The following is a 17,031-nucleotide window of genomic DNA, read 5'->3' on the forward strand; positions in this document are numbered from 1 at the left end:
TTTAGTTAAATATTGCACTGACAACAAAAGAACAGTCTATGTGAGCGACGCTGGCATTTTCAGCGGATATTTTGAGGATCTATCAACAAAAAGGTTTGCTTGGCAATTCCCTTGGCACTCAAAGGGTTAACTGAAAAATCAATTGTTATTATGTTATTTTATTTTCTCGACAGCGTGCATGTCTGCATTGCACGACGTCCACTGAAGTGGACATATTTACATCAACTGTGAAAAAAATAAGTGGCATATTTGATGAAAATTGACCATATTGTGCCCTAAATGTTAATGTCCTTGAATTTATTTATCTGCACTGCAATATTTGGGAAACCGGTTTGACATAAATCCATGAAGCACTCGGTACAGGAGAAATTTTCTCCAACAATTTTATTTTGACCTTATAGTAAGAACTGCTGCTAGGTGGCTTAACTTTCTCAATTTGGTGGCAGTCCAAAACAAAAAGGAACCATGCACTAGTGATGTCAAAATATATATATTTTTTTTATAGAGAACAACTTAAAACCAGCTGTCCACTTTAGTGGCGATGTCGTCATATACTGAGCATTCAGTATGTCTCACCTTAGCGTTTGTCACAGGTGTCTGTGGCAGTGACTCACTATCCGCTCCGGATTCTGATTCAGAGTCTGAAGTTTCGTCGGATGAGGAAGTGGACTCACTTTCTGCAGTATTTCCATTCTTCTCATCTTCAGATTCACTTAAAAAGACGAAGAGAAGTCACAATTGACCCCTACCATAAAACGAAACAAATCACCTCATACAGACGCCTACTGTACCCAAGCATTTACTCCCTGTTATCAAAATTCCCGTGAAATGTGACATGCCATTAATAGAAGTTATTACTTGAAAATGTCACATTGGATGGAAATGACATTTAAAATTTTATCTGAAATGTAAAAATCTACAAAATGTATATGCAAACTTACTTGGTCTTACTGTGCTATTCACATAGTCCCGCATTCAGATGTGGTTGGAGGGGATATCATTACTGCTTGCATAGTGGCAGCAGCGATAGCAATAACACGGTGATAATGCCTCCCGCTGCTCTACTGATCCCAACTGCGTCCAAGGATGCTGTATTAGATCTCCGACACAGACACCCATGGGTCACACAATCTGGCTGTCGCATGTCCTACCTAGAAGCCAGGAGATCTCAGTGTATGGACAGAAATCCTGGCCCTGCAACAGTGACAAGATGCCTCGGTTTGGAGGTCATCCCCCCTTTTTTTTTATTCATCTTTATTGAAAACATTTTTTTTTTTTTAATATATAGAGAGGTCATCCCTTTTTATTGCACCATGCATGTGCGGATTTACTGACTTCTACAGCAGAGTAATGGCAGCCATTCTGTCTGCTCGATGGTGATTTGATGCTGCGTCTTTGGACGCAGTGGTGGATCACAGAAGGCGGCAGTGGGGGTCCTTCTGCTAAAGACACCTCCTGTGGAATATGCATAATATGGCACAGCTGCTGCAAAGACGCAGCACTAGTTACGTGATTACCACCCACCTCTGTATCAGGTCCTATGTAAATAAACAGTAAATAAAAAAAACTTATATATATATATATATAACCCTAGAATGATTTGGCCTCTGCGCATCTCAAATGACTCTTCTGTCAACTCATTTGAGAGAACTCACTCATAATTGCGGAATGTTTTTAATTGACAAACTGTATTATGAGACTTCATTTTAAATAAGCTGTTATTTGTGTAAATTAAATCCTCTTTTGTGGTTTTGTCACTTGCCTTTATAAAAGGTCTTTGTTCTGCAGTCATAGGGCAGTATTCAATGCGGCCGGCGAGGGGGTTAAACAGCGGGGATCACGAAAACAAATGATCCTCGCCGTTAAACCCCCGCACCAGCCGCTCACCCCATTCTCCGTTCCGGGGAATCCTTCCTGTCAGAGGACAGCGAGGATTCCCCCTAACAGCGAGGCTGCAGCTAATGCAGGGAGCCAGCTGCATTTAGCCGTGAGACTCACTGTTTCATCAGCCGCGTACACTGTTTCCCCCTCGCTCCAAAAACCTAGCGAGGGGGAAATGGCATATGCAGGGGGTCAGTTGAATACTGACCCTGCGAGCTGTGACAGCGAGCAAGCAGCATTACTTGCTGTCACAGCTCGCAAAAATCATTGAATACACCCCATAGAAGTAACAGTAATTAATATTATGTAGTAACTTGAATCACTTTTTGTACAAAGTCAACTTTATTTTTTGTCCTTTGCACAAAGCCGTCCGGATGCAATCACCACACGCACACATTGTTACTGCTGGCTATGCAGTATTCTATAATAAGAGTGCTATGGAACGTTCCAGTGATGAAAAACCTGTAATAATTGAACTTACAGATTTCATTTGTTTAGCGCGGGAGCAACAATATAAATCACGCTTAAAATCATTAAATCTTGACTTAAATTAATAAAGTGATAATTAGTGCATTATGCTGTATTTGTTATGGAAGTGGCAGGGAGAGTTGCTTTAATTACTGTCTGTAATAGAAGGTGCAGTGTGCGTACTATTACCCCAATCATGGCTGTCAGACACCACTGAGCTAAACTGCAAACTCATCAGCTGAGCTGGCAGCGGGTTATAGAGCAGAGGCTACACATCTATTACCATGCAACGTATTAGTAACAACCATTAATAGGCTATCTTCAAATATTAGATATCAAGGGAGGTGACCACACAGACCCTTTATTCTCTTATTCATCCCTTGTACCGTCTCCTTCTCCCCTACAGTGCTACTAACACAGATTGTTCGCCTCTATTATATCTCTACCTAGAGCTGTTGGGCTTCCCCACTGCATGCTGACTCTAGCTACAGCCATTGTCCTGCTTTTCCCCTGTACCCATTACTCTTCTCTACGGTTCCCAGAGGCATAACTATGAATTGAGCGCCCCCCCGCCATTAATGGGGGGACGCCCCCCTCCCCCCCCTCCGCAGCACCCCCCATCCCCTACCCGCAGCCTTACCAGTCTTGCTGCCGCTGGTCCCGGCTCCCTTGCTGGCTTCATTCTTCTGCTATGGAGACGGACCAACACAAAATGTCCGCCCCCATACAGCAGACAGTTTCAGAGAACTGTCTGCTTATATGGGGCGGACATTTTATTGTGGTCCGTCTCACTAGCAGAAGAACTGAAGACAGGTAAGGCTGCGGGCGGCGGATTGGTGGGCGGCAAGCGGTGGATGGGCGGATGCTAACTATAGCAACGCAGCCCCCCGGCGCTCCCACATGCACAGCGCCCCCCCGCGACCGCGGGGGCTGCGGTGCTATAGTTACGCCACTGACGGTTCCGTTACAAGGTTTGTGGTTATGCCCACAGATGGGCACTATTCCTACAGGTTGCTGTATTTATTTGTGCCATCTTTTGTACAGTGCGATGTACACTTTGTAGAGCCTAACAAATAAAAGATGATAACTACAGATATAGCCATCCTCATCTAGCCCTTTAATAGCATTAAGTGAGCCAGAGCTGTCAGATTTAATCCCCTACTATATTGTTCTATGTATTGTATTGCAGCTGAGAATAGGCCTTGGTGAGCCATGGCTATCCAGAGAAGGCTAGCTGAAGAAGGCTCCATCTTTGTAGCGCATATTTGAGTTTTTACTCATTTGCTTATCAAGAAAATAAAAGAGCCGATTCAGACCCATTAATTGGCTTCCAACAAAATTAACCCTAAACTGTCTGTGTGTATACACATGTGGTAGGGAATATAGATTGTAAGCTCCACTGGGGCAGGGACTGATGTGAATGTTTAAATATTCTCTGTAAAGCGCTGCGGAATATCTATGCGCTATATAAGAAACTGTTAATAATAATAATAATAATAATAATAATAATAATCTTGAAATGGATGCGTCAATATTGGCCTATTTGCACTTTTAAGTTCATTATTTTTACTTTAATCTCCTCTACACAAATAAAGAATTGTGATGATAATAGATGCGCACATATCATACAGTGACAAACATTACTGTACCTGGTACTTTTACTTTTCTTCCCTTTGTTCGGGTGTTTTTCCTCATTGGAGTCTTCCTCTTCTTCGCCTGAGGAGCTGGCATCGCTATCCTCGCTGCTACTTCCCTCCTGATCATCGCTGCCCTCCTCGCTCTCAGACTCATTTTCTATCACAGAGACATCACAAGTAAGAGTTTGGCCCACACAGGGAAGGCTTACTGTACATCATCAACTTGTCTTGTTACTCGCTAGAATCCAGGGAAAGGAAACCAGAACACTTTATAAAACCAATGACATACTGACAAGCCATTAAAACACATTACTTCATCATATAACAATCAATACAAACTACAGATACATTATAATGATGGATAAGACAACTCTGCTTGCATCTAACAAATAGTTCCCTCAACTTCATCTATAAACATCAAAGTAATACAAGAAAATTAAAATCCTCGCTGTTCAGGCCATGCTTGCTAAATAAAGCCTGCACATGGGAAAAGTACAACGCTATAATAAAAGTAGTCCGCTTGTTCCGGCTCACCGGAAAAAAAACACTAAACAAAAAAAACAAAAAAAACATGTGAAAGGAGCAAAACATTTAATGCGGTATATTTTCTTTCTCTAATTAAATTCTAATTGAATTAGCTATAAAATGACAATATACATTTAGAACGAACTGTAACGGAGGGGAAATTTTGTTAACAAGAGAAATGTAGGCTGCATGTGCTGCCTCCTGTTAGTAAATGTGACAGGATGATGACTGCAGATGACCACTAGAGGTCCCTGAGTGGTGTTCCCTTCCAACTACATGGAGAGGCCACAGTCAGGCGGGCGCCGGATGACGCTCCGACAGGGGGGATCCCGACTGCCGGTGCTCCGACAGGGGGGATTCTCCGACTCACAGGGGCTATTCTCCCTTGTGGGGGTCCACGACACCCATAGAGGGAAAACAGAACCTGTGGTGAGTGTATCGAGCCACCAAGCCCGCAGTGTGGTGAGCGCAGCGAGTCCCCAAGGGGCTACTTTGCACACTCGCCCTCCTTTCGGAGCACCGGCAGTCGGGATTCCGACTTCGGTATACTGACCATCGGGATCCCCCTGTCGGAGTGCCATACCACACCCCAATCATGCAAGTGCTCTGACCAGCATGGACAACACCAAATGGATCTGATCTGTAACTTGATGCCTGCAAGTGAGCGTGGCCAACCCAAGAATTTGAGATCACATCGCTGGTATCTGACCTGATGTGTGTGCATGCGAGAAAAAATTATGCCAACTGTTTTGACTGACACATGTAGGAGACATAGCTCCTCTCAGATATAGTATGCATGATCTTCATGTAGGGACAAATCTAATAACGAAGAAGACTAATCCGCTTCTACAGTATAATGCACTCCATGTGCCCGGAAGTGGGGCCCTCTCTATTGAGGTCTGTAATCTCACGGAACAATCTCTCAATTCTCAGCGTATCGGACAAAATTACAGACATGTATTGCTTGGCTTTCATTGCACATCAACAGAATATTAAAGGTCTGTTTTAGGAATCATATAGATTTACCGCTGGATGCTGCAGACGCATCTTCCTCTTCTTCAGACTCGGAATAAAACTTATCAGAAGTAATTTTTACTTTCTTTGTTTTTTTGACCGATGTTTCCCACGCTGATGTCTGCAAAATGAGATCGACACATACTGTAGCACACAGTTACAGTTACATTCCAGGACACCAAAAATCATGCAAAACATAAAAAGCAGCCAAAAATCCTGTTGGACACAGAGAAACAATGGCGCATATACCCATTATGGAACTATACTCAAACAGCAAAACCAGTGAAAAGTCTGGAAATCTTTCTGCAAAACGCTGATGACAGAATCTGCCAGGTTGAAGCTGAGAATCAGATGGTAAAGCTGTAAACATTGATTTTCTCTTATTTGACACAGCTGATGTTAAGGGAATATTTTAATTTGATGTGACATTTATAGCTTGAGAAATTTACTTCCAAAACAATTTATGTTGGAAAGTCTGCAAAGTTCTTCTTTGCAAGGTGTAAAGGCCAAGAGGGTGGCAGATGAAGAACTTTAATTGCTAGAGTGGGCGACGGAGATATGTGAAAAGCATATTTAGATTCATTTTGAAAGATTGATAATTTAGTCAAACGTGCTGTCTGACAACTACAGGAACAAAAGTTCAAAGTAAAATTTTATTTTTACAAATATTTGGCAGCCATGAAATCGTCAGACTTCTGTATAACGGCATCATATGGGCCTCTCCAGCTCTTGCAGAAGAAAAAAAAAGGTCTAACTCTTTCAACCAATCACGTTAATATATTTTCCAACAACAGTGCTTTGTTTTATAAAAACAACTTGTACGTAAGCACAATCAGACCCTGCTAAATTAAATTATTTGAGTATGTACAAGATTATGGAGGGATTTAATTAATCGTGAAGTAGATTATATGCTGTTTCGAAACGGCACACTGCCCCCTCCGGCATAACATGGTCTTCCTCACACCCCATAGATGTGCAAGGGAAAACTTGTGTGGTTGGCCCTGCTGTGCATGGCAGATCGGGACAGTGTTGTCTGATGAACTTGATCTACAGAATGCAAAGAAATTAGATAACAATTGTTCAATCAACATGATCATAGATATAATTATTTTTTCAATTAAGATTCTGGTTTAATCATTTTCTGTTTGTGTGAGTACCTTTAGACTGAAATCACTAGAAGTTGGATAAAGATGTGTGTAGATATTTGTTATGTACTGTAAGCTAATGGAAACACTAGTATTAAACAGCTATGAGGAGGAATGCTATTGATGCTATAGCCTGTTGGTAGATGCTACGGTTTTTGGAGACATTATTACTCTTTACCAGGTATTCCACAGTCACATTATTTTTTGAAAAAGGCATAAATCCATGCGGTCACTCTCTAAGGATCCATGGCAGTAGTTCTATGAAACTGGTGCCATTACCGCCTGTCCCAGGGGGACTGCTGCCAAGAAGATGTAGGCACTAAATGTAGCATGATATCATGTCATGGAAACGGGTTTGGTGCAGTGGCTTTAATAACGGCAGGAAAGTCAAGATGAGCAGCAAACCAGCCAGCCAAGTAAGACCATCAGGGGGTCGAATTGGGATTGAATAGAACGTACATTGCACCATGTGTACACCCTTTTAGACACAGAAATCTGATCACACTATGAACCTCAACATTTGACCATGTTTCGTCAGCCCCACCATCTTACAGCTGATGTTGGGACAGCATCACGGATATGGCTGTGAGAGTGGTCTACTTGCTCTGAGAGGTCTTGTAACCTTACTTACAGAACCACCCACACCATTCTCATGCTGTTGTATTCTGTATATATTTATATATCTTTCACCTACATACAGTACAGTTAATAAGAAAAATACATACTGGTTCAATTACTTCCACATTGCGAACACAGGGGTCAGGCGCTACTTCCGGCCAATCAGACAGCTCCAAATACCCGGTAGCCTTAGCGTTCAGCGTATGAGACAGAGTACCAAGCTGAAAACGATCTCTATCTAGTGAATAACAGACACAATAATTATATTGGATTACAAACCCTTGAGCACCAAAAGGAAATATTATCTAGAAAAAGGAGAAAGTAGACGACTGCTGCTACATTAGCTTGGATGTCAGAGAATATACCCAAAAGAACCCATAAAAAGAGCAAGGTGATTATTTCGATCCATACATTATAATAATCTTTTCCATAATGGTCAATATAGAAGCTAATCAGTCGGCGTGTTTACAGGCGCTGCGCTGGAATGTAGATTCCGTACAAATAACCGTACGCTAGATATTATGAATGACAGCACAGTTAAACAATCCATATACAAGGCTTGCCACTAGCTCATTCAGCATTTTAATTGTTGTTTTTCTGCTACACCGAACACCATTACAACAGAAATTACACATGAATCTACATTATTACTAAAACATAACAAAAACCACAAAAATTAACATAGTATACAATGATTGATTATTTCTAAAAAACAGTCTTCTATTGCTCATACCTCTATTAAGATATGCTAAAATCAATCTAAATTGGAGGCGCAAATTCATCCAGTTGCCTGGAGGTAAGTTGGGGTTAAGTTGAAGGTTGGTGGGATCCCCCCCCCCCCCTTTACAAAAAAGGGAAAAGAAATAGGTGCTGCTGTACATGCAGGTGACCCCTTCAGGGCTTGGAGCCTGGATGGCCGACCGCTTAACCTTAACCCTCCCATTTGCAGCCTAACCTATTCCGACATCGGCATCCTGACCCTTTAATAAGTTCCGCAGCCTCTGTTCTGACAGCAATCAAAATGCTGGTGTCTGTATATTGAACGCTGACATCCTGCTATAAAAAGTATAGTTTATGTGAACTATTATACTCCTACCTGCATTATACTCCTCTTTCCTACCAGAACCCCCCCACCCCCCAATAAAAAAAAACTCCAATACTATAATGTGTTTTCACATACAGTATGGCATACATGTTCCTAACCAAATCAGTGGATCAGGCAGTCTGTTATACCGCTTTCAGGCGGTGGCAGATGTAAAATCTGGCAATTACCCGGCTTTTCCATCGCCAGGTTATTCAGCTGCCGGTGTCAGACCCCCTTCACACAGGAAAGGAAATATCTGGGTCTAAAATTTAGACCTGGAGATTTCCTCTATTACACGGGGTTTTCTCCTGTGTGAAAGGGCTGATCTGGATCTTAAACTCCAGGTCCCCAACCCTGGTCTTTTGCAGGGTCAGATGCCCAGAGTTTAAGATCCGGATCAACCATTTTGCGCAGAAAGATTACCCGTGTTTTTTATGAATGATGAAACTGCTTCACCCGGGAATTTAATTTTCTGTGTGAAAGGGGTATTAAAAAACTACTGAAGGTAAATAAATAAGTGAAGTACTTGAAAAACATTTCCAAATAAAACATAGGAGTGTACTACAAATTTTTACACCAAAATAATAATTATTTTTGCCTTTATTTTGGGCGCTATAAAACAAAAAACAAATACCTCATGATACTTTATGAACGGACTTATGTCTGCACTTGAAAAGGGCAGCTGTAATAAAGTGCATGGATGTGTGGCTTTGCTATTAGAGGGTTCCACTTGTAGGAAATCCTTACTTGGATATAGATCACAGCTCTATTGAGTGCAAGCAAAAACATTCTCTTCAGAAGAGATGTGTACACATGGTGTCACGAGAACCTCAACGTTAACAATTTGTCCTGAAGACATAGGTTGGGTACACACTAGTCAATTTTACGGCCATTCAATCAAGTGGACAATATATCGGTAGTGTATCGGCAGGTGTTTACACTACATGTCTGCGAATGATGTAGTTCCCAGCCATATTTGGTTGGCCCTGCAGCACATCTGATGTACCTTGCAGATAGATCGGCATTGGTCCCTGTAGCCAGTGTGCTTACAGGGGAACGGCCCAACCACCTGCACACTGGCTGCAGGGACCACTGACACAGATACCACAGCTAGCTGGGCAAATTCAAAAGCCCATCCATCTGTGATGTCTGGATCGACACATTGAGTGACCATCGGTAAAGGTGCCCATATACGGTACAATAATAATTTCCGTGCGTTTTAAACTAGATCGCATTGCATCAGATCGAATGTGATGCAATGCGATCGGGATCTAGTTCAAAAAGTGCAGGCTGCACAGACTTTATGTGCTGTGTGATGGGATGCCTGTGGCAGTGCACATCGCACAGCACAATTGTACCATGTATGGGCACCTTTATGCTGTGTACACACGGTGCGAGTACCGTGCGATGCGATCCCGATGCGATCAGATCGCATCGCATGCGAGCGATCTGGATACAACTTTGACTACATAGTGGTAGATCTGCACTATATAGTCAAGGCAGCCAGGACTTTCCGCTTGCAATACGTGAACGCACATCGGGATCGCAAGGGTAATAAACCCATGTGATCTGCATGCGATCCGATAAGATTTTCACTATATAGTCAAAATCTCTTCAGATTGTACCCGTGTGTATACACCAAAAGTCTGTAAGTTTACCAGAACTGGCTGCTTGGCCGGCGCAACAGACAGTCAGGGGACATATCTGTTCAGTGTGTACTGAGCCCAAGATAAAGTGGCTATCATTTTGATTACCAACTGTGAATGTCTAACCCTCTTTAACAATGTCTGTTACCATGGAAACAATTTGCAATGTTTCCGTGGTTACAAATGTAGTTGAGTCAGACAATGAAGTATATATACACAACATGACTACCATATGGTAGAAGGAGCGAGGCCCAAATCTTATAACGGGGGTCCTTTCATAAGGATCAGGAGTTGGCTGCACCTTGGCTGGATCTATCTTCCCCTAATGAAGTACAAATGATGAGGACAGTTGTGGCGGCAGTGTTAATTCAATGGGCGGCAACCGTTTCCGCTTGCACATGATAACATGTATAAAACAGATTCTGACATTAGCATAAAGAAGTAAACACAGGATTCAGCTTCTTACTTACTTCTTACATACATCTGATTTTTGTATGACTGAATAACCCCCCCCCCCCCGCCCCCCCCAATTTATTTTTTGGAGTAGTGTTATTACTACATCAGGACAGGCCAACCTGTGGCTCTCCAGATGTTGTGAAACTACAAGTCCCAGCATGCCCTGTCACAGTTTTAACACTCCTTTATAGCTAAACTGTGGCAAGGCATGATGGGATTTGTAGTTTGACAACATCTGGATAGCCACAGGTTGGCCAGGCCTGTACTACATTCTATAAGGTGCCACAAGTGGTTTGCAGCGCCGTAGACTCTTGCCGCTAAATGTGTCATTACGTAGCATTACTGTCCTGTAACATAAAACCAAAATAATAAGGATATATTACCTACCTTTGAATGGAGATTCAAGTACTGGGGCAGGTTTCTGGGCCAGAAAGATCCTCTTGGCATATTTACTCAGTGCGCCACTCTTCTCGTTGGGAACAATAAGCTGCCTCACAAAACGCGTGCGGTCCCTGATATCGTAATTCTGATCATATTTGCCGAGATTTAATATGTACTGAGTAAGCAACTTGGTCTGTCAGAAGGGCAGAAAGGACAAACAGAGAGCTGAAGGCATAAGTTTATTTTATGATTATAGATCACCCTCAGTAAACATATTTAAAAAGGAGTAACACAAATGAACCATTAATGTACACACATGCTGTCCCGGAGGGAATACGCATTTCTGAAGCTGCAAATGGAATGTCGAAAGCCAGAGCACATGGCCCCGTTCTAAGCCGGGAGGTGAATGTGAACTGCTGCAAAGCAGCCATGTGCTAGATTATTAAACTGCTGAAGTGGAGAGAAAGGCATCATTAAAAAATAATCATAGATGGCAAACCTACTGAAGGGTCTACGTGAGGATAATGAATGTGGAAATACAGCTTAAAAACATGGCACTCAAAACCTAATCGAGAAAATATGCAGGACATCAAAACATCAGCGGGTATTAGGGGGCTGGCAAAGTGTTTCATGTGAGGTGTGTTTTATGAAGAGATAGTGTCCCTGGCATCACCGGGGTCCGCGCACTCTCTCTCTCTACTCTGTTACTTTGCGCTGAATTACGACCCATTAAAGGAGACACATGAATCATTGAACTGGATTACTGCAAATTATTTGCAGTGCATTTAGCCGTTACTTTCTTTATAAAAGCAAGCTGCTGATGCCCTCTAAAAACCAAGATAAAAGACTGCTTACGGCCTCCGGTAATATTGTTCATTTATTTATGTAAGGTAACAGCTTGTTTTACGGTGGGTTTTCCATCATTTCTTAATTCGGTCATTGAATATGCTACATTAAAACTGCATTGAGATCGTTTTTATAACAGCCTGCAGGAAACCAAATTTTACCATTATGTTCTAAATGAGATGCATCTGAAATGTATAAATGTTTGTTAAAAATAAGTCTGTTGGTAACTGTGTGTGTATAGAGCACAAATAGAGACACAAATGCCCCTGATGACAGGAACGGAGTGTGAAATGTGCTTGTTTTAACTAATGAAGCAAATTCATATACTCTGCGTACGGAACGGAGTAAGAAAAATAGAAGCGGCTTGAAGAATTATTTGTAATCAAGTATGATGGGGGAGGACTCTGCTTATAGACCTGCTGTAATTACATGGTACAGATGGAACTGCGCTCATTCAATCGGCTGGCGCGCCAAGGCGGGAAGCTGTGGCGCGCCAGCCGAATGGATGAGCGCGGTTCAATCTGTATTAAGGATTTCTCCATGTACCTGTCTGCTTCACATTACATTACCGCCCACTCAAAATGCAAGTTGCCACGTAAGCATTTGTTACAACTAGACTTGCACAGCTAATTTCAGGTAAAAAAAAACTTTATTTTTTTTTATTATTCCAAGCACAAATTTAGAGACTACTACCTTGTAATTCATCTATTTATTTATTTCTAAATATCAGCCTCTCAAAATAACGGAAAACATTTTAATGACAGCACCAGCGGCTGTATGCTCCCGAATGGAGCAACGCTTGAATTGCTCTGTCAGGTGCCATCTAGTTGCGGACCCCACAACACTTGAATTCCCTCCAGAGAAGAGAGGAGCAACTTTAGCCTTTTTTATATTTACAGTTAGTTTTACTTCAAAAAGTTAAGTCAGGAAAAAATATAATAAAACCAAAATGAATTGTTTTTAAATGACATTTCACGTAGAGAATATCAAAACATTTCTACACTAGACTTAACTAACTACAGCTAATTTTAATTGGCAACTACAGCTTAAGCTTTCCATATGCTTTATGACTACGGGCGAGAGGTTTTAAACCTTGGAGAGAGAGAGAGATCAATTTCCAACCATTCAGCTACTAACTAATTCTTAAAACACAGCCTGGCTGGTTGGAGTGTTAATCTGGGAATGTACGGGAGCAAACAAATTACTATTCGAAAATTACTCCGAAACCCTAGAAAATGGGCAAAAATGTTTGCACAGACAAATTCGTTAAAACAAATGGATTAAACAATTTGTCTGAAGACCGCTTTCCAGTGTTTGGGAAGATATGGATGACTGACATTTGTTCCCATGCATTGATAGTGTTGTGTTCCAACAAGCCGACAAGTTGTCTGGTTGGACAGAAATCTCGACTAGTTGATGTGTCCAGTTGAAAGACGGCAAATATTTGCTGGGCAGAACATTTTACAAAGTTCCTTCACCTTAAAGGCCCCCACACACTAGAACGATTTTTTGGCCGATTTCCGACTGATCGTCCGATATATCGGAAATCGGACAAAAAAATCGTTTTAGTGTGTGGGGCCTTAAGAGTTGAAAAATCCCTGCTTAGTGGGTGGCTGAAAAATCACGGTTTCCAGACCATTCAGCAGGTCTGATGCTGCCCATACACTTGCGATATAGCTAGCGATCATTTGATTTCAACCACATCTGTTCGATAAATCGAATGATTGTATGTACATTTTGTGTACCATGTGACGGATCTAGCGTCTCATGATCTTATGTTCTGCACATAATATTTCTCAAATTGTACATGTGGTCGAATGCTGTTTTGTGCACATTCAATTTTTCTAACTGTGGCGTTCAATTCCCGAAGATTTCTGCTCACTTCCTCTCACTCTCCACCACCGTGCACAGATCTGTTCGATAATCTGGTATGTTTTTTACAGTATTCAATGCAATCGCCTTCGATCATGCGATCCCACAGAATTTTTTTTATTGCAGGGAGCAGTCAACAAATCGCATGATTGTACACCAAAAACAGCATTTTCAAAGCGATTTATCGAAAGGTTGGTTTCAAGGGAAATCGACCCCGATATCGCATCGAATGCAATTGCACAAGTGTATGAGTAGCATTACTGTCACAGGTCTAGCACTTTATTGGTTGGGATCCCCACTGTTATACATATTAAGGAAACCAGAACAAGATCTGCATTTATGTCATTTTTATGCCATTTGCCCTAAAATTAACTACACAGTAATGCCCCTAAGTATAAGTCAGATTTAAGAAGCCAGCTAGCAATCTTTTCTGTAACAAATATGAAAAAGTATCCTTTATCATAAGATGAATTGGCATTTCATTGCAGTTTCAATAAAATGCCTATCTATTTAGTCTGTAAAGTTTTCTGATTACATAGGAACATAATAAATGTTCTTATGTTAAGCTACGCTTGAGTATGGTCTAAACCAGGCATGTCCAACCTGCGGCCCTCCAGCTGTTGTGAAACTACACATCCCAGCATGCCTTGCAATAGTTTTAGCATTCCCTAATAGCAATACTATGGCAAGGCATGCTGGGATGTGTAGTTTCACAACAGCTGGAGGGCCGCAGGTTGGACATGCCTGGTCTAAACACATAATTGTAGTAAATTCTTCATTGGAATTGCACTGGACTGGAATAGAACATAAGCTGGTTATTTTGTTTTCTTTTAGTACCATTCTTTAACTAGTTTGCAAACTTTGGGATTTGTGAGATATATTGTGATTGCTATGGTGTGAATTTCTCATCACCGATAATCCTCCCTGCTCAACAGGTTCCTCTGACAGAAGCTACAAAAACAAATACGATGCAAAGGGAAGCAGCAGCAGGCTGTTGTAGTAACAATGCTCCAACTCGGACTACTTCGCTGTGGCGCCATACCGGATATAGTGTATCGGTCTCCTTATCTACCAGGCACCCAATACTGTTTATTTTACCATCTCACCTGCCACATGGATCATGAATTTACCCTTTGAGTGCCAAGTGAATTGGTCAAAATAGGTATATAAATTGCCAGGCCAAACATTTTTATTTATCATAATGACCTGTAAGATTTACTTTATATAGGAAATAGAATTTATTTTTTTACACAATTTTTATTTGAATTTATATAACAAATGTGAGCGATGCTGGCATTTTCCCAGATATTTTGAACATAACACAGAGATTTTAACTAAAGATGTAGAGCTGATTTCCCTGCATCACCTGAGCACCCTGCTCGTTGGCAGTTTAAGGTGGGAATCCATAGGTTACCATTGCTAATTCGATACCACCTTAAAAGAAATAACTTGGCTTTAAAGTATCTATATAATAACTATGCAATGGCTGCTTATACCTTCTAGTTATAACTCGGTGCTCAGAAGACATGAAAGGGGTATGACAGCCATAAGATAATCAGTATAAAAACTATGGGCATCATCTGATAGCTGGGCTACTAATTTTCGGAGCTTGTGAATATTAGCTGGATCATCAAATAACTACAAACCCATTCACAAGCTGCTCCCCATTGAATGGTTTTTCCAGTGTGCGCGGTTGTGCGTAGCCCAGAACTCACTCGGCGGCTGCTATAGAAGCAGTTGGATCGGGGCCAATGCTGACATCACATGACTTCCTCTAAAACTTCCCCATGCGGTTTCCCTAACACTCCCAGAACACGGCTGGTTACACCCATAAAACACCAGCTTTCTGTGAATCACCACTGCGTACCGCCTCCGATCAAAAAAAGGCACACGCAAAGTCGGTCAATAATTGCATGGCCTGTGAATTTGCAGGCATGCGATCGGGTGTGAAGTAGGCCCTATATAACCATCTGGATGTACAAAAAGTGACCAGTAGTTGGGCCAAGGGTGCGAAGATATACAGTAGGATTATAAAACGATTAGGGAAGACAGACTAACACACACACACACACACACACACAGAGCAACAAGGCAGGGAAGAGGGCAATAAACAGAAGCGGTAAAGAAAGTGTGTGGCACCAACAGCAGCAACCTCATCCAATACCTTTACTATGGTTGTAAGATTAGATCTGGCTCTCACATCTTGAAACCCCCGAGCAGACACAAACCTTAACTGGATTATTTACTTTATGGACGATGGCGGGCAGAAGTATATTGGCGGTAGAAGGACTTCTGGGCAGAGTTGTTCAACAAGCTGTATTGTTCCAGGGTTGGTACGGTCATCAGACATATTGTTTCTTTCATACATCAACAAGTTTCATTGTCTAATGCAGCTTTTTCAAGGTAAAAAGCTGCGTTAGACAGTGAAACGCATTGGTATACGAAGGTGCTGCCTTACTGTCTACACACTATTCTATTGCACTATCTGGAAACAGGCCTCCATAGCATAGGATGACTCATTGCTGTTCAATACAGCCCACCATCCTCAGGAGGAACGTTACCTCCCACAGCCATCAAGAGAGGTATGTGGGAATGAACACTTACAAACTGACCAGTTGTAGAAACCTTTGAGACTAGGGCAATATAGGAACAGACACGGACTCTACTTGTCAATGATGGACTAACAGACGGGTGACTATGGATTGACACAAATGGCAATGCACACTGTCTTTTAACTAATAATCTATATTATTTATTTTTATGTTCATGGTTTTTATTAAATCTGTATTTTCTTAATACTGCATACCTTGTACAACCTGCTTTTAGCGCAGCTGCAAACCTGATTTCTCTATCTTCCACATACTATGTAAACCTTAAATGTACTATGTAAACCTTAAATACAAGCTGCATTACATGAATGTCCCAACCATTCCTCATTTATTTGGTTAACATTTTCTTACTGCAAACATTACACATTTCATGCTGGAGAAAATAACATTGTGTTGGATGGATGTTACACAATGACATCAATGAGAACTGGGCAGAATTAGGATTTGATACCAGAGAAACTTTCTTCCAGTGATTTAAAACATGCAAGAGCCAAGATGATGATAGATCCCACCTGTATTCCCATGCCATTACCTGTTTGGAGTTGGTTAAGTAAAGCTTTGCTGCAAGGTTTAATATCTGCAGCTTCACAAGGTCATCCTCATTAGTGAAGCTCTTTGCCATATTGCGCAGAACATCAGGAGCGATTTTAGGCACCCTCTCACAGTACTCTCCAATAAGCCACAGGATGCTGGCTCTCGCCATGGGAACCTGCACATCGGATAAGAATAATATATATATTTTATTTCACAACTCAACAGTTCCTAAAACGAGTGCAATTACAAGATATCAAAATATAGCAACCCAAATGATACCTAAATAAAAACACATTCATGGTTTGTAAAAATGAG

The 17,031-nt window shown here is 41.5% G+C and overlaps 1 protein-coding gene across 3 annotated transcripts in view; it reads right to left on the minus strand.

Annotated features, from left to right (window-relative positions):
* Positions 1 to 17,031, minus strand: part of AP3B1 (adaptor related protein complex 3 subunit beta 1) — a 224,582-nt gene that overhangs the window by 100,699 nt on the left and 106,852 nt on the right. For all 3 annotated transcript variants that reach the window (XM_083152189.1, XM_083152198.1, XM_083152207.1), the window contains exons 15-20: positions 16,715 to 16,891; positions 10,862 to 11,048; positions 7,396 to 7,526; positions 5,538 to 5,646; positions 3,999 to 4,143; positions 577 to 712 (exon numbers count right to left, since the gene is read on the minus strand). In XM_083152189.1, coding sequence (XP_083008315.1) covers positions 577 to 712; positions 3,999 to 4,143; positions 5,538 to 5,646; positions 7,396 to 7,526; positions 10,862 to 11,048; positions 16,715 to 16,891 — 885 coding nt within the window. The remainder of the gene's footprint in view (positions 1 to 576; positions 713 to 3,998; positions 4,144 to 5,537; positions 5,647 to 7,395; positions 7,527 to 10,861; positions 11,049 to 16,714; positions 16,892 to 17,031) is intronic.

The sequence above is a fragment of the Crinia signifera genome, chromosome 1, assembly GCF_055691185.1.
Source record: "Crinia signifera chromosome 1, ASM5569118v1, whole genome shotgun sequence".
In the NCBI taxonomy this organism is placed as follows: Eukaryota; Metazoa; Chordata; class Amphibia; order Anura; family Myobatrachidae; genus Crinia; species Crinia signifera.